The sequence below is a fragment of the Manihot esculenta genome, chromosome 4 (assembly GCF_001659605.2).
Source record: "Manihot esculenta cultivar AM560-2 chromosome 4, M.esculenta_v8, whole genome shotgun sequence".
Taxonomy (NCBI): domain Eukaryota; kingdom Viridiplantae; phylum Streptophyta; class Magnoliopsida; order Malpighiales; family Euphorbiaceae; genus Manihot; species Manihot esculenta.
In genome coordinates, this window is record NC_035164.2 from 33,377,166 (window position 1) to 33,402,245 (window position 25,080).

Genomic DNA, 25,080 nt, shown 5'->3' on the forward strand with positions numbered 1-25,080 from the left:
TTTTTGCTCTCTTTTATGTGATTTCGTGTGGGTTTTTTCATTGGCTCGTCGCTTTCGGCTACAGACACACAGAGCGCGAAAGAATCTTAGAGCTCCACTGTATAGGGAGATGGAGAAGAGTTTTTTTTTTTTTACTAATTTTAAATCATAAAAATAAAATATTTTTATTAAATACTCTCAAATAAAGATTTTGCATGGGCTCAAGTTTGGAAGATGAGCGCTGCCCATGCAGTTTTTATTATTTCTTTTTTGGGAAAATTATAATACATGAGATAATATTAAACCAGTTAAGTGTATTTTTATAATTTCCCAATTTTGTTTAATGAGAGTTACGTGTCAATTATCCAAATGCATTATTGTATGATCGGATCAATTGATTTAATGGTTATCTAATCAGTTCGGTGGGTTAATACGATTCTTCATTTGAAAAGGATTTATTAGTCATACTGAATTATCCAATAATTTTTTATTTTTTATTTTTTTTTCTGATTTTGCAACAGTAAATTACCATTTTAGGTTGGTTAAAAAAAAAAAAACTTTTTATGGAATTACCATGAGTGTGACTTCAATTTTACTATTGAATATCAATTTTCTGATGCCCAAATTGCCCCTATCATGTTTTTAAATAAAATATTATATTGAAAACCAGGAAAAAAATTAACAAAAATGCCTCATCCTCGTGAATTAGGAAATTATTGGGTTGTAATTCATGCAGGAGAATAAATATTAAAAAATATATATAGTCTTTAAAACAAAAGGAAGAAGGTAATGAAAAGTTGAGTGGCAAAGTAGTAAATAACGAAAATAAAGGGGGCAGTAAAGTAAGAAAAAGCGGGGAGGATGGAAAGGAGAAGGTTTAGCGTGGGACAGAGAGGACACCATGATGGGTTTTATTGCATGCGTCTCGATTTAAAGCTGAATCCCAAAAATAAAAGATAAAAATTTTATCTAACCAATAAAATCATGCTACGTCATCATCATGGCAGACACTACAGAACAGACGCCTGCAGATTCAGTATGAGACGCTTGTAGATAACTTTGTTTTTTTTTTTTTAAGTTAATTTTTTAGGAAGTAAATTTAATTAGTTAAATAAAATAAATTACTTGATAAAGAAAATTAGAATCACATGAATTATTTACTTATAGAAAAATAAATACGGTGTCTGACACATATACGTAGGGCTGATAATGACATGTGATATGAATACATACAGTATGATTATGGTGGGTATGTGATGCAATGTGGGGACTGTACACGTAGGATGTTAGATGCCACGGAGGTGCTCATTATACTGCTTAATCAAACTCTCCCAATCAGATTTCCAAAAATTATTAGGGTTTATTATTGAAATTAGACTTTATACTTAATTAAGATTGTAAAAATATAATTGTGTTGCTTAATTTGCTGGCCGTCCTAATAATTAAGATTTTAATTTTGGATTAGACCATTAAAAATGTTTTTTATTATTTTTTTATATAAATTATTTACGAATAATAACATATAGTTTTGATGTTACTTATGGTTCCTACTTCACTTCTTAAATAATAATTATTAATTATTATCTTAAAATAAAAATGAATATTTATTGGTGAATGGATAACGTAGCGGCCCAGCCAACCAAAGGCCTTGTTATTTAATTTAAAGCCCACCTTACGATTGACATCAACTAAACCTCATGCCCTATACTGCTATATTAAAAAAGAAATTATTTGATTATTAAATTAAAAAATGATTGGAAAATTTTAAAATTTAATTAGCAGAAATTTTATTTATTTTTTCTTTTAGAATTAGAGAAATGCTAGTCGACGGTTATTTAAAAAAGTGATTATTCAATAATTATAATATAAATTCATTTTTTGAAAATAAAATTATTAATAGAATTACAATAAACAAAATTAATGATTCGGTAATTTATATTAACATAACCTAAATTATATTAGTCACATTTGTTAATAATATATTTTTAAGGGAAAGCCTTATTAATGGGCATTAATAAAAATATATTAAAAAATTAAAATTTAATAATTTTAAGGGTTACTTAGTAATGTTATAATAGAAATAAAAAATATATTATTTTTTTAAACATATGTTAATTACGTGAAAAAAACATGTGGGCTTTTGCTGTGGGAAGGTGGAAACATATTAAATCCGCGACATAATGAGAAATTATAAAATATTATGAGAAAGAAAATAAATTTAGATTCTCGACGATATTGGACAGCACTTCTCAAGAACAAGAAAGGTGAATGATACTGGATCATTACTCCACCAATAATGATTGTATCAATTATTAAATAATCACTAAAAAAAACCCTAATTATCCGTGCACCCATAGGTTGCTCTAGTACACGTTGTACACTCCTTTTCCTTTTGTCTTCCACCTCCCCCCCCCCCCCCCTTCCTTTATATATCCCTCCACCTCCCCTCTCTTTCTCTCGTCCCAAACAGATCTCTTCTCTCCTCTCTCTCTCTCTCTCTCTCTCTCTCTCTCTCTCTCTCTCGCAGATTTCAGAGAAACGGTCCCTCTCTTTCTATATACAAAATCACAGAAAATGGAGCAAAATCTACCAGTGATAGCCAAAAGAATATGGGAAACTGTACGTGTTATCTTCTTCATGCTTCGAAAGGGCATATCAAAGAGAAAGCTTCTGGTTGATCTCAATATGATGCTTAAACGCGGCAACAAGATTGCAACTAAAGCCATCGGCAACCTCATGTTCCACCACCATGACCACCACCGCAACATCTCTTTCCCTGCTCCACCCCAGGAGTACGAGTTCAGCTGCAGTAACACCCCCATGTACTCACTTCCCTTCCATGTCAACAAGCGCCGACACCACAATCACCACCATAATAACTTCTTCTCATGTGCATTCCATGCGCCACCAACACTTGATGATGATGTTACAACCATGAACGCTGTGAAGCTGGCTTTGGAGATGTTAAACAACAATAACAATGAGGTGATGGTGGAGGCGTCACCCATGTTGCCTGGGTTTGGTCGGAGCCCAATGGTGAGACAGCTGAGGATAACGGACTCACCGTTCCCGTTGAGAGATGTTGACGATGATAATGGTATCGTGGACAAGAAAGCTGAGGAGTTTATAGAGAGGTTCTACAAGGAACTGAGGCAGCAGCAAAAGAAATGAGCTGATGAGTTAAATTATTAGCTGAGTGAGAAGGGTGCTGGGGTTTCAATTTGGTTCAAATTATTAATGCTGTGGTTGACATGACAATAAAAGAAAGTTTTCATGGTGTCTCTGTTCAGGATTTCTATGTGTCTAGTAGATGATGAAGAAGGCTGTAATTAAGCAATGAAAATGAGGTGTATATTACAGGGAATCAAAACTTGAGCCTTAATTTGCTTAATTGTTAGTTCCTAAATATTTCAGTTATATTTCTATACACTATATGCATGAAAATATTTAAATTTCTCTTATTATTTTCTTAGATTTGGAATATCTAATCTTACTTCAATGATAATTAAGTTGTTTTTTATTTTATTATAATTAAATTCAATTAATATATAAATTCAAAATTTCACCGCTCTAAAAATAACTTTTTAACTTTAATATTGTAAAGTTTATATGTGTGATAATTAATTTTGTTAATTTCATACACAGTTACGTATAAACTTCTTCTAGATGGAAATTTTGGTGATTGCCATATTAATCCTGATTAATTAAGATTTTTGTGGAATTGATTAGAGATTTTTCAGTTATTTTTAATTTGGAAATGAATAAGCAGCTTTTACTGGCTTTTCCATCAACCCCACTTATTTGTCCTGATGAGATTCCACTAAGTTAAAGCAACACAATTAATTAGCTGGCCCCCTACTAAATACAATCAACTTTTTCTCTCTTTAATGGTTTGCCTCCTGCTTTGAAATCTTATAAGAAACTTCCCAATCTCTTGGTTTAGGTATATACTTTGGAGACTGAACTTGTGGCCACCCAAAATTAAACATTAATTCATTTCAAAACACTATAATTAATGGTGGATAAAGGATTTATATATGAACTTTTAAGATAAAAATTGAATTATCTTATTACGAACATAAGAATTAATAAAAAAAAATTGAATTTCTTTTTTAAAAATTTATTGATTTTCTAAACATGGAGATATAAAGAGAGGGTTTAATTTCTCATTTGAAAATTATTATTATAATAATTATTGTTATATGGTCCAGGGCATTTTAATCAATTTTTTTGTTGAGCTATTTTAATAGCATTCCTTTATATGCATCTAGCTAGACCAGTAAAAAAGTAAATTGGATCCTGTTAAATTTATCTGGAATATTACTGTGGTTAGCATTTTATCAATCTATAATTAAACGGTAAAAAAAATGAGCCGTTGTATCTGTGGATTAGGTATGAGAAATCAAATAATTAAACTGTCTTGTCTAGGAGGTTTGCTGGCTAGCTCCAGGGAATTAATGTTCATATTAATTAACTTGGAATTTAAGAAAGCTCATGATGACTACACTACAAATAAAATCTCAAATAAATTTAACAATTATTAAATTAATTAATTATAATGAAATTTGTGCATAAATAAATAGAGTATATAAATATAAATATTTAATCTAATAACCATCAAATTCATCATTTGCCTTACTAAAAAAATATATATTTCTAACAGTGTAATCTGCCATAGTTTAAGCAAGAGAAAAAGAAAGACATAATTGAAAGTGAAAGAATTCACTGAATATTCAAAATTATAGAGAAGAAAATAATAATTAAAAATCAATGAAAATGACCCTAATAGCATTTGACAAGAACAGTTATCCTAGATATGGCAACAATAATTAGAATAATAATTGAGCTGGATTGTTATTTCTTGTGGGCAAAATCTTTGTGATTGGTAAGCAAGAGGGGCAAGATCTAAAGAACACACAGACCATCAGATGTTTATGATTAACTTTTTTTTTTTGTTTATAATTACAAGTGTTCCAATGTTGTTCAGATGAAATCGGTTCATCAAAGATTGAAGTGTTCTAATAATTATTTATTTTATTTATAAAAATTGAAATTTTAATTTTACTTTAAAAAAAAATGAACAGTCATTTTTGTTAAAAGGAGGTGGGGAAGAGGAGGGAAAGGTGGCTTAACACTCAGACACTAAAATCGCCCTAAAAAGCCAAAAGTTTAGGTAAAACGTTAGGTGAAAGTGTGGAATTATGAGCATTTGCTAGACAGGTGTCGCCTTTTGAACTTGCCCTACCCTTATTTCTTTCATGCTTCACGTGGAATTTCATCAAAGCTTTTTTCTTTTTTCCATTATTAATGCTGTTTTCATCCTTGAAGTAGCCTTTTTTTATTTATAATTTAATAATAAATATCTCGAAAGCTACCTCATATTGCATTATTATGATCATAATTATTCATATTTAATAAACTTGAAAGATTTTGGTTCTACTCGTCCAATTTTTAATTTTTAATTTTCAATTTTAAGAAAAAATTATAAGAGAAAATATAAAAATATAAAATAATTTTTATTTAACACATTATGCTTAAGAAAAATGTAATGTCCAATTATTTTTCTAAAATATTTTCTCTGTTGAAACTATTGTTCATGAAAAGATTTCTTGAGATTAAAATCATGACGAATTAGGTTTTTTTTTAAAAAAAAACAATTGTGATTTTACTTTTGGAACTAGGTGGCAAGTCTAATATGTACATATATACAAGTCTAAAGAAGCAAAATTAGCTTTCCGTAAAGTACTAATTATAATTTATAATTTCATGAATATATAATTAATTAATTAATTTAGTCTGACATTTGAAGGCTTTAGCTTTTAGAAAAATGTACATTTTCACCACTGTCTCCAATTGTTTTGCAGAGGTGACAGATCCAATGCGAGACTCAGATATTTATCAAAAGATCCAAAGTGGTAGATTCAACAATGTCAACTAATAATTCTTGGTCTTATATTCATAGAAAATTTTCAAAATTTAATGAACAAAATAATTAAGAAGGTCAAGTCTTTAGATTTTTTTTTTCTTTTCGTTGGCATGTGATGATGCAATTATTAATTAAAATGACATTGAAACAAAATTATAAATATTATGTTCCTAAAATTGAATTGAGGAAACTAATTAAAAATATATATATAGGTTGCAGCTAGTTAGTCTTTTAATGCTTCATGGGGAATCTCTTTTTATTGAACTATATATTGGATGCTGTTTAAAAGGAAATTAAAGTGAAAAAGAAAAAGGGAAAAAAATATCACCATTGATCAATCTTGCATTTGAACCACAAATAACTCAAGTACATATACAGACCACACTCTCATTATAGTTGTCTTTTTTTTTTTAATTTCTTTTTTTTTTATTTTAAAAAATCTAAATATCTGAAAATATAACGATTCAAGTTCGAAACTAAAAAAAAAATTATTTTTTTCATAATAACCCATATGTTTATATTAGTTGGCATATATATATATTTTGTATGGAGTTTTGTAACATTTTTTTTTAACAAGTAGACTTAAAAAATAAAAAAGAAAGGGAAGAGAGATATTTAATTGAATGTCCTTTGTAGTTGAAAGAAAAACAAGGTGCCGTTTGCTTTGTTAGATTAGTAATGAAACCATGCGCTTGGAAAGCTTTGCTTGAAACGTGTGGGAAACATGGCACAAAAGGAAGCTTTGTGAAAAGTTCAATTTCTTTCATGCCAAGCTTTCTCCACTTTCCACTCTCCCCCGTTAAGAAAACCAACCAATGCATTCTAAATTCTATTTTCACGTTTAAAAAAAATTATTAAAAAAAATATAAACATTTAAATGTAAATTTTAAAAATAATTTCTGCATACGAATATCCATTACGTTTAAAACTGTTTTTAATTTGAGAAATTTTGATATCATATGAAATTATATAGATTAGTTAATTGTAAGTGCTAATAATAATTTTATATTTCGGCTACCAATTTAAAACATTAAATATACATGATAACTCTAAATCTCCCTGGACTCCATATTTGTTAGATCTGGTCCTCCTTCATCCCCCTATTATATGGATCTGATTCCTTTTTGGGCTCCCTGACGGGTCTGTCAAATGGGTCTCTCCATGTTCTATCTGATGAAAGGACCTGTAAAATAAGGAAAAATGGTCAGGAGTCCACCGGGGATGCCCGGCGGAGACCCTTCGACGTTTAAGTTAGGTTTCATGAATAAGAGTAGTATATCCAGGCAATAGTTGCAGAAATAAAATAAAAATGGAGTCCAGGCAGGAGAAGAAAAAGAAGAAGATACCCCCTTGAAAGAGAAGACCCCCCAGTATATAGTGCTTCCTGTCCTTGTCACTAAGCTCCGTACCTACAGATGTGTCAGACACCTGCTCCATGCATAACGGCCATTTAATTCATCCGGACACGCATGCGAACAAGATTGGTGAGATTGGGCCTACTCCCCTATTGGGCTTGTGCTCGTATCTGATCCGGATTGCCTTGGATCGTTTGGCCCAGGCTCGTGAAGTCAGGCCGTCTTTCGAGCGTACAATCTGATGGGTTTTGGACCTGTGACCTTCTTTTAGATCTGACCTTTATTCCTGGGTTAGAAAAGATATGGAGCTTATCAATACATATTTATTTATTTTTTATTTTTTATATAATTGTTTTTTTTTTATGATTAGCTAATGGCATTATATGGGATGGATGTATTTGCATGTAATGTACATTAGCGAAATGGATTCAACTTTTGTCTTTCAAATAGCTACATTTTATACTAAATAGAATAATATAAACATTGTTAGATTTTGGATCTTAAAGAAAAAGCAAATCTATGAAAACGATATCAGCAAAAGGAAAAGGGAAGAGTGGTGGGTGGGAAGGCTGCCATATACTAGTGCTCAATAATTCAACTCTACTCTCTTTCCACTAATTTATTAATTTTTTTCAATTAATTAATATCAAAATAAATTATTTAATATTTTTTATTTTAATAAAATTTTAATTTTAATTTTTATAAATATTAAAAATATTTTATTTTCTAACAAATATAATTTAATCCCAATCCAATAAAATTATAATCTTCCGTATAATATGCCAATAGCATCCTTCCTATGATCTTTTGGCTATGGGGCCCATTTGCATATTCTGGAGTTTAGTTGTTGAAGCATGCAACCACTGGATTTGAAACACGTAGAGTTTCATGAATTATTTTTTATTATTAATCACAGGCAAGTTCCATCAAGGGACGACCATTCTACACGTATCAAAACGACACTTTATAGGCTGTCTTTTTTCTTTAAAAAAAAAAAAAAGAACCATTAATCCAGAGTGTTTAATTACTTTTTTCCTTTTGGTGGTAAAAGTGTTTAATTGCTTTTTTAACCTTTTTAAGGTCAATAAAGTAACATCACAAAATGTGATTTTAAGTTATGTGGAGAATTTCAATTTTTAGTCATTTCGTTTATTGTGTATAAATAATTTTTTTTAAACCATTAAAATTTTTTATTAAAAAATAGGTAGCTAAATATCTTTACAAGTGATTAATCAGGGCTTTTACAATTTGTGCTGATATATAAATATGCCACAAAATACTATATAATTGGAAGAGAAACAGAAGCAGAGAGAGTTTGATTAGAAAAAGGTGAGAGTATTTGACTATGTGGTTCAAAATGGATCATATATTATAATTAAACGTTAAAGGTATATAATTAAAGAAAGTTGAAGCTTTTTAGGCCACTCACCACTATCTATGCTAATGCTTTAATACACCAAAGTCCTAAATCTCAAAAAAATAATTTTATATATATCCAATGTTGCCAGCTGCTTTCTTTTTCTTTCCTTCGCTAAGGAACCTTTATTTATTCTGTTGGAGAGAAAGGCGGCAATTACCCTCAAATCCATCACCTTAATTCTCAATCCTAACCTCAGCCTATGATTGATTTACTTCAAAATCAACTTTATTATCTAATATCTTTTTATATATAGTGATGAAAATTAAAAGATATCAAGGTAATAATATGATTAATTATGAAATACATCAATCAATCACCGATGATATGATTTGCTTGAAAATACTCTTTTTTTTAATTTTTTATGTGAGATAATGCGAAGATTTTTTAATATGATGTATTTTTTTGTTTTTTTTACTAATTTTTTAATATGATGAGGTTTTTAAAGTTTAATTATGGGTTTTTTTTTTTTTGTTTTTGGATTGATAGCTATGGAGGCTTTCTTATGCCCAGATGGCTTCTTGTTTCTTGAATTTGAGGTCATGGATCCTTGGCATTATTGGATTCTCCCTTGGTCGTGTTGGAGTCTCTCGCTACCTCTCTTATTTAAGTCTTTGAGTTAGGTGTCTATGGGATCCTCTAGCTGTTTGATGATGGCGATAGAGGCACACAATAATATTTCATAGCTCAACACTATTAAGAATCTTCTGGTGTTGGGTTATTTTACTCACTAGCTAGCTTATGACTTCTTTCTGCTTTATGGTCTGTTGGCAGATTATACTTAGCGTTTAGCCAACTAGAAATAAGCAGCTTTTGATTTAAATCGAAAACTCAATTGTAAAATTAAATTAATTTAATTTAATTTAATTATTTTATAATTTTTTCGTTTAGTTATATATTAAATAATAAATAATTATTTATAATTTTTAAATATATTAATCTAAATTAGTGTTTTTGTGTCTAGCTATTATTATAAAAAATTATTATTGTTCATGGTTTCTGATACGATTGAAATTTAAGATTAGTGAATTTTTTTTTTGAGTTTATCCTCTCCTTTTTACAAAAAAAAATTGCTATTGTATTTTATAAATACTAAATGTATTTATACTTAAGTGAAGAGTGGAATATTTTGATTTTTATTACATCATAATTTATTTGTATAAAAAATAACCTTTTACTATATTTGTTGTTTAATACAGTGTGTTGATGGTAGTTACGAGAAATTCCATTTTCTTAGAATCGAACCGAGTTTTATCAGTTTAATTTAATATGAGTATTTTTTTATTATTATTTTATATCGATTTAAATTTTATATTAATTTAAGGTGGTTTGTTTTTATTGTGATTGTTTATTTAATAAAAAAAAATAAAAAATGTATTCGCTTATTAATATTTTATTTTTATTATTGATTAAAAGTATTTTGAAAATTTAAAAATAAAAAATCACAAATATTAATTTCCTTATTACAAATTTTATCAAATCATTATATTTTTAATCATTTTTATCAATTATTATTAATAATTTCAAAATGTTATTTTCATCAATAAATTTCATTTTTTTTAAATATAAACTCATCCATTAATTTATAAAATATAATTTTATTTTATTATTATAAAATAATTTATAATTTAATTCTTATATTATGAAAAATTTTATTAATTAACTTTTTTATTTTAAAAATATATTAAGAAATACTTAAAGTTTTAATAAATTTATTAAATAATCTTTTTATTAGTTTTAATTTTTAAATATTTTATTATTTAGTCCATATATTATGAAAAATTTATTAATTGATTTTTTAATTTTATAAAAATATGTATTAATTATTTTTTTGGATCAAGGGTATTTTAAATATTTTATAAAAAAAATTATTATATAATAAAATTTTTAGTTGATCTCTCAATTTTTAAAAATATATTAAAATATCTCTAATGTATTAAAAAATATACTAATTAATTTTATTAATTTAGTCGTAAAGTATTTTACTATTTAATCGATATGATATAAGAAAATTCATTAATTGATTCAACGGTGATGATCGTCGGGCCTCCTACACTTGGGGTAAAGTCGGATCCTAAAAAGGAATATAGGTTCAAGACCCATCAAACCCATCTAAAGGTGAGTCAGCCTTACGTTGTGTGTCTCAGTCCGGTCATGAGAATCAGACCGGATAGACCTCACACGCGGGTCCATCCAAAGGAAGTCTAGTTTAATGACATGACAAGACAAAAGGAATGAGAGCATACAAAGTCACCTCGCAGTTCTACCTGCATAAACGCTGGGAGGAATTAAATGGTTGTCTGACATAAAGAGGGACTAGCAGAGAAATTGTTAGACGTCACTAGCGGATAAAAAGAAAAAAGACAAAGAGGAGTAACGTCTTCTTCTCCAACCAACCTTATACAATCACTGTAAGTTCTATTTTTTAAATTTTAGAATATATATCAAACGGTTTTATAAAAATATCTTCTAATTAGTCTCTTTATATTGAAGGTATTTTAAATTTTTTTACAATACTTAACTGAGATTAATTATTATATTTTTTTAAAATTTTAAAGATATTTTAATATATTTTTTTAAAATTAAATGATTAATTAGTAAATTTTTATATGCATCAAGGACTAAATATTAAATTTTTTTATTTTTTGCACTTAATAAATAAATTAAGTAGTAGATTTATTAAAATTTTAAGAATATTTTATATATTTTTAAAATTGATAAGCTAATTAATAAGTTTTTTATTGTATGACAACTAAATACTAAAATTTTATTATAATATGATATGTTTTATAAAAATAATTTAATATTTAGTTTTATATTCAATCACTTATAAAATTATTTATATCATATTTCAAAAAATATTTTATAACTTACTTTTATGTAACAAAGTTTTTGAAAACAATTTTTAAAAATTAAATAATAAAAATTAAAAAATTATTTTATTTTAAAAAAAATAATTATCGTTAAATTTTAACGGTATTATTATATGAATATAACTGTAAACTTTGTAGGACACGTTCTTATATTATTTTTTAAAATAGATGATAATGTTATATTTTATATTAATTTCAGTTAGTTAAAGGAAAATTTTAAAAAGATATATAAGATATAATAATATTTAATTTTTAACATATCTATCATTATATATATACGATAATAAAAAAAATTAAAATTTTTATATATGATTATTAAAATAACAAATTTAAATATTATTTTAAAATATTAAAAATAATTTTCGTAATATTAAAATAAGAGTAAATAATTATTATTTATTTAAATGTGATTGAGTTTTCATAAAATATAATAATTAGTAAAATTTAATTAAGATACAAATTTATAATATTGTGATCTCATATTATAAATATTTGCGTTAGCTCATTCAAATTAAACAAAATTTTGGTTATACATTAAAAAATAAAAATATCAAAATTAAGATAATATTATTGAAATAAATTTAATTTTGATAATATTAAATTATTAAATAAAAAATTTAAATTAAAAAATATTATAGGATAATAAACGATAATAATAATTTAATTTTTAATAAAAATATTAAAATATTATTATAATTTTAATTATTTAATAAATTATTTAAATTTATGAGATTAAAATTATATAATATATATAGATATTGCTTTTAAACTTATTAAAAATAATATTTAAATTTTAAAGTAAGATAAGAATGATAAAATATTAAAGTTATAATTTGATAATATAAAATTATTAGATAATGTCATAAATAATTTGATAATTAAAAAAAATCAAAATATAAATAATTTAATAATATAAATTTTTTATTAATATATTGTTGTTTTAGTTATTAATAATGTATTTAATTTTAAAGTGAAAAATTATAAAGTATTAACGTGATAAATTATAATATCAAAAATCAACTTAAAATTGTTAAAATTTTAATTAATAAATCCATTTCAAAAAAAAAATTAATTAATAAATAATAAAATTATACTTTAAGTGCAATAAAATTCATTCTCACTCTTGGAGAAAATTATAAAAATTTGCTATATAATAAAATATTAAATAATTTAAATAATAAAATTATTTAATTTTTAAAAATATATTAAATATTAGATTATTAGATAATATTAAGATATCACATAATAAATTTAAATTTTAAAATTTTTATTACTGTTTATACTTAAATTATTATAATTAAATTTTTATTATAATTTTAAATTTATAATATATATATAAATAAATAAAATATAGGAATATTATAACTGAGTTTAATAAATTTAAATTTTGAAATTTTTATTACTGTTTATACTTAAATTATTATAATTAAATATTTATTATAATTTTAAATTTATAATATACATAAATAAATAAAATTTAAAAATATTATAATTTAGTTTAAAAACGTGCAACGCGCACGTTGATAACATAAAAGTGGGAAGAGAAGGAAATATTAGGATTTTTTATAATACCCCTCAACTTTTATATTATTTATAATAATATATAATTTAATTAAAAATTATTAATAATTTTACTATTGAAAAAATAATTTTTAAAATAGATGATAAATTAATTCTTCAAATTAACTTTATTTAGTTAAAAAAATCTTTAAAAGATATATAAAAATATAATAAGATTAAATTTTTTAAATAAGGATCGATATAAATTAGATAATTTTATGATTTAAATTAATTTGTTGGAGTTTATTAAAAAATTTAAAATAAGGATGTAAATTAATTTAAATACTACTGAATTAATTTAAAAATAAAAATTATTAAAATAACATGTTTAAATATTAAATAAATCTCTGAAACTTTTTTTTTACAATTAATAACATAATTTTAATATATATATTATTAAATTTTAATTAAAGTATAATATATTCTAAATTTAAATTAAAAAAAAAGAACAATCTATTCAATTTAGTGTAATTGTAGAGTTTCCTATTCTTATATTTTTAAGTTACAATTCCAATTAAAAAAAAGTTCTAATCATATTAAATACACGTTTTGTAATTTTTTTTAATTAATAGGTTTTATAGAATATATTAAAATATTTATAATAAGATTAATAAAAAGTAGTATATTTTAATATATCTAGAAAAATTATGATGTTGTGATGTAATGAGAATTACATGTTTATAATATATTGCATTTGGAAGTAAAATAAAAATTATTTCATTATTTAATAATTTAGTTGAATTATTACTAATAATAAATTCATATAAGTTTTATTATTCTTTATTTTAAATAATCTATACTATATACAGAAATAATAGGAAGACAAGATTAATAAAATTACTTAAAATATTTATATTTATATTTATTATAAATTACTTTTTTATTGATTAAAAAAATAATGTATAAAATTACTGTTATTTAAAAATTTTAATTTAATTAAATTTAATTGTGAAACTTCTATATAAATATAAAACAATTTAATATTATAACAATTAAAAGTTAAGTTTTCTGATTATTTAATTAAACGGAATGTTTTAAAAAATAATAATATTCACTAAATTTAATAATAAATTTTAAAATTTATTATTAAATTTAAAAAAATACCATCTTTTCATTTTTAAAATCCTATAATTTTATAACGGATATAATCTGTTACTAAATCTATTATTAATCCGCTAATTATGAAATGGACATGAATAATGCCTCTCTATTTGGTTGTTTAAATGGAGAAGTCTGCATGAAGCCTCCAGCAGGTTACACTTAAGCTAAGCATGGTCAGGTGTGTTTGTCAAAGAGATCTCTTAATGGATTGAAACAGGTTGTTAAAAGAGATTTCTTTAAGAATTCAAGCAGGCCTCGAGACAATGAGATCTTGAATTTACAATTTTTTACGGTCTTTAAGATTTGTTCGATTTGCTCATAATTATTGCCTCTTTACAAGGATTGTGGGTCAGGAATTTCTAGCATTGTTACTTATGTTGATGATCTGATCTCAATTGGTACCAGTGTTGACTCTATGTAGCAGGGCACTTCATGACAAGTTTACAATTAAAGACCTACACTATCTTAAGTATTTTATGGGACTAGAAGTTGCTAAGTTTGTGAGTCAATAAAATTTCATGTTAGATGTATTGTGATTATTCTTTCCTTCCAGAAAGAGAAACTAGCTAGGCATTCCATTAAATGAATAGCAAAAGAGCCTAAAGAGTAAGAGCCACAAAAGAAAGAATTAAGTTAAAGTGATTGGCAAGTAGTCCCTTTCTTTTCCACACAGAGAGAATAAATTTAATCCTTCAGCTTAAGTTATTCCCTTCCTTTAGTTATTCCAATTGAGAACAGTGTGTCCATCATCTCCTCTTAAATCAATGCTGCAAGCTCCACATCTCTTGCATACCCTCGTTACCCTTTAGGCCCCTCCCTTAACTTGTCAGTCTCAAAAACCATGGCTCCTGAAACAACAAAGCAAAGCCACTCATCCTCCTCTGACGTAGTAGACAAGCACAAAAACCTTGATCGCGAGGTCAGAGACATGGTGAATGCAATAACATCTCGTGTTGGAGATCTTCATAAGCCAGGCGGATCGCAGCAGCTCCAACAGACGGAGCAGGATGAACATGGCGTAAGAATCATCACACTTGCTGGAACAAACACGGGAGCTACAATGCGAAGCGAGTTGGATGAAAAACTACCAAATAATGCTCCTCAAGATGGCGTGTCAGGAGGCGAACCTGAGGCATTGGATACATACGTCAACAGCAATTTCCAAGCTGTGAACAACTCTATCATGCTAGGTAGCAGCTATAACACCAATGACCCTGGTGTTCATTTGGAAATTTCTGACATTATTGAACAACGTGGGTATAATAAACCAAATAAGCATGCAAAGAAGGGCAAGAAAAAGGACAAAGAAGTCCTCAAATCTGACCAGCAAACCGATCATTCTGAATGAAATCACAAATAATCATGCATGCCTTCAGAAAAGCTACCTAGTTGTGCATGAAACGGAAGCCATCAAGTTGGTATACACACACGAACACTCTCTATTACTTGAAGAATAAATTTTACAAACTTAATTTACCTATTAAATATTTAGTATTTTGGGTATGGATTTGTGAGTCTGAATAAACTCCGACCAAAGTTATATTTGGTGATGAGTTGTGTATTTGATGTCCAAGTGTTCTCCATGATTAAGTATTTTCATGCTAATCTATACTTGCATTAATGTCGTCTGAGTGTATCTATATTAGTGAGATTTTCTTTTTTTCTTTCTTCCTAACAAGTCCACTCAATATTATATTTGTTAAAATTTTATTTTATCTCTTGAATAAAAAATTCTAAATATATATTTTTCACATTTATAATTAAAAATTAAATATTATTAATTACTCATTCTTCTAAGCAATGACTAAATTGAATTTAAAATATTAATTATAAATTACAATAAAATCATTGATTTAAATTAACTTTACTTTTAAAAAGTAAATATATTTTTATTATATATAATAAAAATAGCATAAATTGTTCAATAAATATGTATTATAAATAAACTCATATTATATAATAATTTGAAAAAATATAGTAATAAGTATATTTTATATCACAATAAAAGTATTTTGTTACACATTTATACTCAATACTATTGCAAATCAAGTGCCTTTAATTCCAAATCTTTTATTTTAAATAATTGGAAAAATGATGGTAAAAATAAAAATGAGATAAAATTAAATAAAATTATAATAGTCTATTTATATATTATTATAATCTATAAAAAATAGATAATAATCATAGGATAATAAAAAAATAGATAAAAATTATGGACTAAGAATATATATTTAATATATATAAAATTATTAGGTAGATAATTAATTTTAGTTAAAATAAATAATTTTATTTCAAATATAATTAGTAAAAAATAACGATTTTTCTTTGATAATTATAAATAGAACATAAACTCAATAATATTTATACCATTTAAGTGATAATTCAGTTCAACCAAATAATTTATTGATGTGTTTAAATAATTATCTAATAACAAAATAATTTATATTACGTAAAAAAATTATTTTAATATTAAAATTATCTTAATTTTAAATATTAATAATTTTAATATTATCTAAATACTTTAAAAAACATAATATTTATTTATAATATATATATATATAAGTGAAAAAAAAGAGAATAATAGTATTTTTTTTCATAGTACTCTTAACTTTTAAATTATTTAAGTATAATAATATTCATTTATTTAAATAGTTGATAATTTTATTTTTAAAATTTTATTTTTAAATTAATTTTAGTTAATTAAGAAAATTTGAATAAATGATAATTATCATTATAAATAATAAGAAATAATTATGTTTTAAATGATAATTATTTTTTAAAAAATTTAATAACAAATAATTATCTTTTATAAAAATGAGATTTTACCAATTAAATTAGAAAATTTTTAAATAATAAATTAAATTTAACTTAACTAATCAAATTATAGTTTAACCGCAGTGAAACTCATTCTCTACTCCTTTTAAAAACTATAAAATTAGTTTTGTCTGATCAAATATTAATTATTATTCGGCTTTTTTTTTTAAATTTAGGTCAGTCATTATTGAAATATATTGATAAAAATAAATTTTTGTTGTAAATTGCTTTAAAATTTTAAAATTGAGATTTTTCATCAATTTAAAGTTATAAAATTTTAGATAATTCACAATATTATAATTTAATTGATCAATTAGTATAAATTATTTAATAATTTTTTAGATATTTTTAATTTTTATCATTATTTAAAAAAATTATTATACTTATAAATAAATATTAATTTTAAATTTTATTATAATAATAAATTTTAATTTTGATAATATTAAATTGTTAAATAACATTTTTAATTTAAAAATAATAAAATTTCTACGTAAATCATTCATTTTACCTTTTAATTAGTTTAAATAAAATATATAAATATTAGAATCATAATGTATTAAATAATTTTAATAATAAATTTATTTAATTTTTTTAAAAAATAACATCAAAATATTAGATAATTAAAATTAAGATATCTAAGTTTATTGGAATATATTGATAAAATAAAATTTGATTGTAAATTGCTTAAAAGATTTAAAATTGGAATTTTTCATTATAAAATTTTAGATATTCACAATATTGCAATTTAATTGATCAATTAATATAAATTGTTTAGTAATTTTTTAAATATTTTATTTATTTATTATCATTATTTTAAAAAATTATTATACTCATAAATAAATATTAATTTTAAATTTAATTATAATAATAAATTTTAATCTTGATAATAGTAAATTATTAAATAACATTTTTAATTTAAAAATAATAAAATTTCTACGTAAATAATTTATTTTACTTTTTAATTAATTTAAATAAAATTTATAAATTTTAAATTTTAAAATATTAAAAATAATTGATAAAAAATAAAAATTTTATTAAAAAATTAAACTGATAAAATAGAATAAAACTTAATCAAACCGATTTAATTTAATTTAATTTCTAATTAATATTAATTCGATTTAATTTTTATAAATATCAAAATTTTGATTTTAATTTATTCACCGAATGCTCACTCCAACTTATTATCACCCATAAATCTTTACTTTTAAATGAATGATATGATATATCTCTTTTATTGTAATGAAAAGTATATTATATTTGAAAAATATTTTATAAAAATATTATTTTATATTTTTTAATTTTTTGAATTGTAATGTTAAACAATAATTTTAATAAATTGTATTTAAAATATTTAATGGTAGTTATAAGATTTGTAAGATAAAAAAAAATAATTTTTAAATTAAAATAAAAATAATTTAACTAACTGTTTTTTATTAATATACTAAAAAGATTAATTTTATAAAATATAAAGATATTTCAATTAAATAATTTTTAAATAGGAACGCATTAGTGAATTATTTAAAACCTGAGAACCTAATAATAATTTGTGAGTTTTTTTGGATATGGATTAATTGCATTCAACCAAGAAAATACCTTTTATTAATCAATTTTTAAATTATCTAAGAAGTAAAAATTTATGAAAATGTTTTATATTGCTTCATAGAAAAAGCATAGTTATGTTGTTAAAAAGTACTTTATTCTATGACCTTATTATGATAAAATATATCAAATTTAATTTTTAACACTCTTACTAATATGTTTAATAATTTTATAATTCAAATAAAATAACTCTGGTATCCACATCAATATCACTCAAAAGAACAACAATTCAATTTGGGTGGACAATAAAAGAAATCGGTTGGGTTGGGTTGGGTTTTGTGTTGTGAACCAATGGGCTCGAGTGGTTTGTTTCGATTTGAGTGGGTTTTGTGCATTCAAAATGACAACGCCCACTGTTTTCTGATGTCGCCTATAAATATTTATTTTCTTTTGAATTTATAATATTAATCATCTTTATCTTTATCCAGATAAGTTATATTTGAAAAATATTTTATAAAATGATCATTTATTTTATATTGTTTAATTTTTTTAATTATAATGTTAAAAAAAATTAATAAATTTGTGTTTAAATATTTAATGATACTAATAAAATTTGTAAGAGGCATGAAATAAAATTTTTTGGATAAATTATTATTAATTTTCCTAATTTTTATGAAATTTATGGGTATATCCATTTTTTTAATCAATTAATTAAAACGTTTATAAATTTTATAAAATTTAACTTTTTAATTATTCTGTTAAAAAATTTTAAATATTTATATTATTTAATTTTTTAAAATTTAAAACATTTATACTGTTTATTTTTTTAAAATTAAAATAAATAAACTAACTATTTTTTTATAAAATTACTAAATAAATTAATTTTATAAAATATAAAAATATTTCAATTAAGGAATTTTTAGATAAAAAGGAACTAGTAAATTATTTAAAATATGAGAACTTTGACAACAATTCTCCTATTTTAAGGTTTTTTTTTTCTAATATGGTTTAGTTTTACATTGAACCAAGAAAATACATTTTATTAATCAAATTTTTTAAATGATCTAAAAGTAAAAAAAAATGAAAATGTTTCCTAAAAAACAAGATATATGTAAATATTATTGTACAAGGCATTATTAAGAGATTGTCACAGCATTGTTAGGTTTAGTTTAATCGTAAGTATATTTGAATAAATCTGAGAGTTCTCATGTTCTACTCACTTAATTCCATTTAAAAAAAAATACACGGATTTTACAAAAATTAACTTTTTTTAATCATAAAATTAACATTAAAAAATATATAATAAATTAAAAAAAAAAGTAAACAGATAGAAATAGTCGATTTTTATTTTTTCTGTCCATTATAGCAAATTCTTTTAATTTATATAATTTCAAAGTTTAGCCGTAATTATAATTAAAAATTTAATTGAGACATAAATTTGATTGGCTGTACAGTTCATTCAATATAAAATATATTTTTCTAACTATGGTTAATTATTAATTCTGTTTATATTTGAATTGAATTTCTGACTACAATTAATTTTAATCTTTGAAATTATATTAAATTAAGCATAATTAATATTTCAATTAAGCTTTGATTACAATTGCCATTAATATTTGAAATAGAATTAAAAGTATGATTATAACCGATTAAAGATAAATTATTTTTATATATTTTACCATTTACAAGAATGAAGATGAGAAATAAATAGGATGATTAATATGAGGCTTTGGATAATAATGTTGTAATTAACTATGACAATTAAACTCATTAGTTTCTATACGTTTCCATTTCAAAAAAAAAAAAAAAGTTTCTATACGTTTATTTAATAGGTAAATAAGCCATCGTTTAATATAATATTATTTTTAATAATAAAATATTTTTATATAAAAATTTTAATTTTATATTTTTTAAAATGATTTATTATATATATATTTTAAATTTTTTATATTAATTAAAATACTAAAAATTTTGATATTTTAAATTATAAAAATAAAATTTTATTTATTAAAAAATATATTATATTATATTATGATTATTTAACTTTTAATAAAATTATATGAATTTAATTAATTTAAAAATTTTAATTAAATTTATTTAATTATTTTGACGCAAAGTATAAAAAATTAATTGGATTTTTTTTCTCTTATGAGGAACCAGTCCTCCAATCTGCTAAGTTTGCGGCTCTTCCAGCTTCTTCTAAACATAAAGCATCTCACCTGACTTCGGGCATTCTTTAAAGAATTATAATGTACAAAATTGAAATTTTTTGTACACAAAATTCTTAGCTATCTTATAAAATTTTTTCATAATCTTTTACATTTTGATGGTTTCTTCTAATTAATAGACAAAAATTAAGAGAAAATATTTTGTTAATGTGAAAGATTCATGTATCTATTTCTATGTTTAGTTTTTATTCAAATTTTATTGATTCGGTTGTTTCGAAAGATATTATTTAATAAAAATTTACTAGTTATTATGAGTTTTCAAAATTATAATGATAACATCAGTTTAGGAATTTTATTTGAGTTTTACCTTGTAAAAACTATTTTTCATAGTTTTGTTTGAGAGATTTTAATAATTTATATTCAGAGATAAGAAATAATAAGAATCATTTTTGCCAAATTATTTTATATAAAGATTTAGATAAACACTATAGTAGTATTTTTACCAAATTATTTTATATAAGAATTTGATTTTAAATTATTGTAAATCTTTATTAGACTTTAAAACTGATATTTCTGTAAATGGGTTCACTGTAATACTACTCTAATCGCTTGTAATCGTTTTTTTTATTTAGAATAATATCCTTTTTATTTGATAAAATTTTATTAATACAATAATGAGTTTTGCTTTAAAAAGATATAAAAATTAGCTTAATTTACATATTAATATTTAAATTTTTTAAATTTGGTTAAATTTTATTATGAATCATTGAAATCCATCTCATATCTATTATTAGTAATCAAATAATATTTAAACTTATACAACTTTATATATTTAATTAATAGCATATAAAAATATTTTTTTATTTAACAATTTTATAAAATATTAGAATTATATTTATTTTAAATTAGCAGATAAAAAAGCACAAATGTTATAAAAAATAATTATTTATTATAATGAGTTCAAATAGTGAGTATTATTTATTTATTAAAATATAATTAATTTTGCAAAGTAAAAATAATTTAATTGAAAATATATTAAATATTAATAATATTAATCGAGTTTAAATTTAAATAGAGTAATTTTATAGATACGTTAATTGATTATACCCTAAAAGTATCAAGCTTTATAATTTATTATAAAATTGCAAAGAATGATAAAAACACTAAAATTGTCAAATGTACCTTGACAATTTAAGTATTAAATAATAAAGATGAGCCACAATAAATTATAAATTTATCAATAATACCCTTAATTCGTTGATATAACATTTATTTTACAAATTAGATATGTGTCAAAAAATAAAATAAAAAAATTGCAGTCTAATACTAAATTTATAATATTTCATTAATGATAATAACATTGATAAAATTATTATATCTATTTTTTCTGATAAATTTTCAACTAAATATATAGATGTAAAGTATAGTTATATAATCATAATAATAGTATTATGATAATAATTAACTGAATTTGATTATCTATTTAAATTGATAAAAGTAATTGAATATAATAATTTAAAATTTTAATTCATTTTTTTTATTATTTTTAGTTTTGTTTATTCTAAAAATTTTAATTATTTTAATTCGGTTTAATTTTTATGAGATAAAATTAATAAAATCGAACTAAATCAATCCGTAAATAATAATATATTATTTTAATAATTTAATAATATTATATATAATTAAAATTAAAATATTTTCATTTAACTGTGATATTTAAAAAATAAGACCCAACAAATAAAAAGATAAATTAAATCTAATTAAATCGATTTTATATAATTTAATTTATATTTAAAATTAATTTATTTTAATTTTAATAAATATTAAATTTTTAATTTTTCAATTATTCAATTCAATTTTAAATTGAATCGATGAATACTAACCTATCTATAACACCATTATTTTTTAAATTCATTGGGTTTTGTTTCCCTTTTGTTTTGTCAATGAATTTTAATATTTAACAAAAAGAAAATACAATTATTCGAGTGAACGGTTAAAATCAATGAATCTCACCACAAAACATACACCAACACACACTTGAACATTAGAACAATATATGTGTATTATTAAGCCCCGGTGGAAGCCCGTTGTTGTAATTTCGCCTTCTTTCCTTGCAAATATAATTTTCAGCAAATTTAAACGCTTCTGAAAACCCTAATCTCGCCCTGCATTTCTTCTTCGTCGCAGCTCTATAATTGGCTTATTGAACTAAAAAGTACAAGACGTTGTATTTTGTTATAATTATAATTTGACTCTTTAATTTTATATAATAAATTTTGATTTTTTATATTTAGTTATTATTATTATAGGCAAATTACAAAATTGATTTTGAACAATTTAAATTCATAACACTTAACAAGTGTTTTTTTTTTTTTCTCAATTAAAACTAATGTCATTAAGAAGTTAACCATAGTTAACTCTTAGTTAAACACACTTAACCTACTAAAAACCCTACTCAACTCCAAAATAACAAAATCCCTAATTTCCTTAACTAAACAAAATTCAAAGGTTGAGTTAGGGATTTTGTTGTTTTGAGGTTGAGTTTGGAATTCTAGTAGTTTACGTGTATTTAATTAAGAGGTTAATTATAGTTAGGTTCTTAATAATGTGAATTAGTTTTAATTGAAAAGATAAAAAAATTACAAATGTGAAGCAAAGTGCAAATGGATCAAAATCAATTTTATAGTGTGATTATAATTATAATTAATAAAAAAGAATAAACTTTATTATACAAAATTGAAAATCAGGTTATAATTTGTATGAAAAACAAAATATTCCACTTGTTGGTCTAATATATCTAATTGTGTTAAATAAATTATTATTAAATCTTTAAATTTTATGAAATTAACCATTTTATTTTTATTTTTATTTGAAAAATTTATAATTTAATTCTTAGATATTACCATTATTAATAAGTCAGTTCCTATATTTTCAGAAATCTATTAAAACCTCCTTACATTTTCTCACTGCCAATAAAATAGTTTCTTCGGTTTATTTCTATCGTTAAAAATATAGTAAAAAATTAAATTATTCTTTTTTTTCCCTCCACCTACTTCTTTTTAATTAAATTTTGCTCATCCTCCTCTCCTTCTTTGATTCTTCCTTTTCTTTTTTTATTTGATTATTCTTTTTATTATTTTTTTTGAGGAGGAAAAGGAGGAGGAGGGACTATTTAATTGACGAAAAAAAATGATAAGAATGTTTTAATAGATATAAGAAAATATAAGAATATTTTAATAGATACGAAAAAATTTTTTTTTAATAAATTTATGAAAATGCAGAGACTAATTTATTAATAATAGTAATATCTAAAAGCTAAATAAGAAGTTTTATTTGAGGGTAAAATTGAATTTTAAAATTTTTTTTCTTTCATATTTTATCTATTTTTAACATAAAAGAGAAAACTATCTTGTTGACGCAGAGAAAAAATAACGATGTTTTAATAGATTTTTAAAAATGTTGGGATTGACTTATTAATAATAGTAATACTCCGAAACTAAATTATAAATCTCATTTTTAATTTTTATCTTTTATTCAGATAAAATGATTTTATACTTTATAAAATTTAAATATTTATTTTTAAATTATTTATATTTTAATATATATAATTTTAATTATATATATATTATTTAATCTATAATTTTAATTATATATATTATTTAATCTATAATTTTAAATATTTATATTATTAAATTTTTTTAATAAAATAAAATTAAGTGGGTTAACGGCATAACTGATAAAAAAATTAAAGAATTTAATTACAAAATATGAGATAGGGTTGAGTAGTATTCGGTTCAAATCGAAAAAATCGATTGAATCGAATTAATTTAAAAATTTAATTCGATTTTTTATTTAATTCAGTTCGGTTTAGTTTTTAATTTTAAAAATTTTAATTATTTCAGTTCGATTCGATTTTAATCAGAAAAAAATCAAAAAAATCAACCTGAACTGATCAGTGATAATAATATATTATTTTTAATAATATAGAGAAATTAAATTATATTAAAATTAAAATATTTTAATTAAATTTTAAAAATTTAAAATATTAAAAATAAAGTGTAAGAAATAAAAAATTTATTAAAAATCGAAACTGATCAAATCGAATTGAATCGAATCAGACCGGTTCGGTTCGATTCGGTTTCTGACTAAAATCGATTCGATTTAATTTTTATAAATACTAAAATTTCAGTTTTCGGTTTATTCAGTTCGGTTCGGTTCAAAACCTAACCGACCGAAGGCTCACCCAGGGTGTTTTAGTTGTGTAATTTTAAAATAGGATGAAACAATGAATTTTCTAAAAATGCGGGACCTGATATTAATTCTGCCAAGTATATGACTCTAAGCAGAA

The 25,080-nt window shown here is 22.6% G+C and overlaps 2 protein-coding genes across 2 annotated transcripts; both read left to right on the plus strand.

Moving 5' to 3' along the window:
- Window positions 1–2,553: 2,553 nt before the first annotated feature.
- On the plus strand, window positions 2,554–3,150 carry LOC110612689. Its single transcript, XM_021753465.1, has one exon. It carries the CDS (start codon window positions 2,554–2,556, stop codon window positions 3,148–3,150), a length of 597 nt encoding a protein of 198 aa, XP_021609157.1.
- An 11,902-nt stretch (window positions 3,151–15,052) lies between these two features.
- LOC110612690 lies at window positions 15,053–15,559 on the plus strand. The gene has a single exon (XM_021753466.1). The coding sequence runs from the start codon at window positions 15,053–15,055 to the stop codon at window positions 15,557–15,559; it is 507 nt and encodes a 168-aa protein (XP_021609158.1).
- The last annotated feature ends 9,521 nt before the right edge of the window (window positions 15,560–25,080 follow it).

Coding starts and splice junctions, on each gene's coding strand:
- LOC110612689 (XM_021753465.1), top strand. CDS start 2,554: ATGGAGCAAAATCTACCAGTGATAGCCAAAAGAATATGGGAAACTGTA.
- LOC110612690 (XM_021753466.1), top strand. CDS start 15,053: ATGGCTCCTGAAACAACAAAGCAAAGCCACTCATCCTCCTCTGACGTA.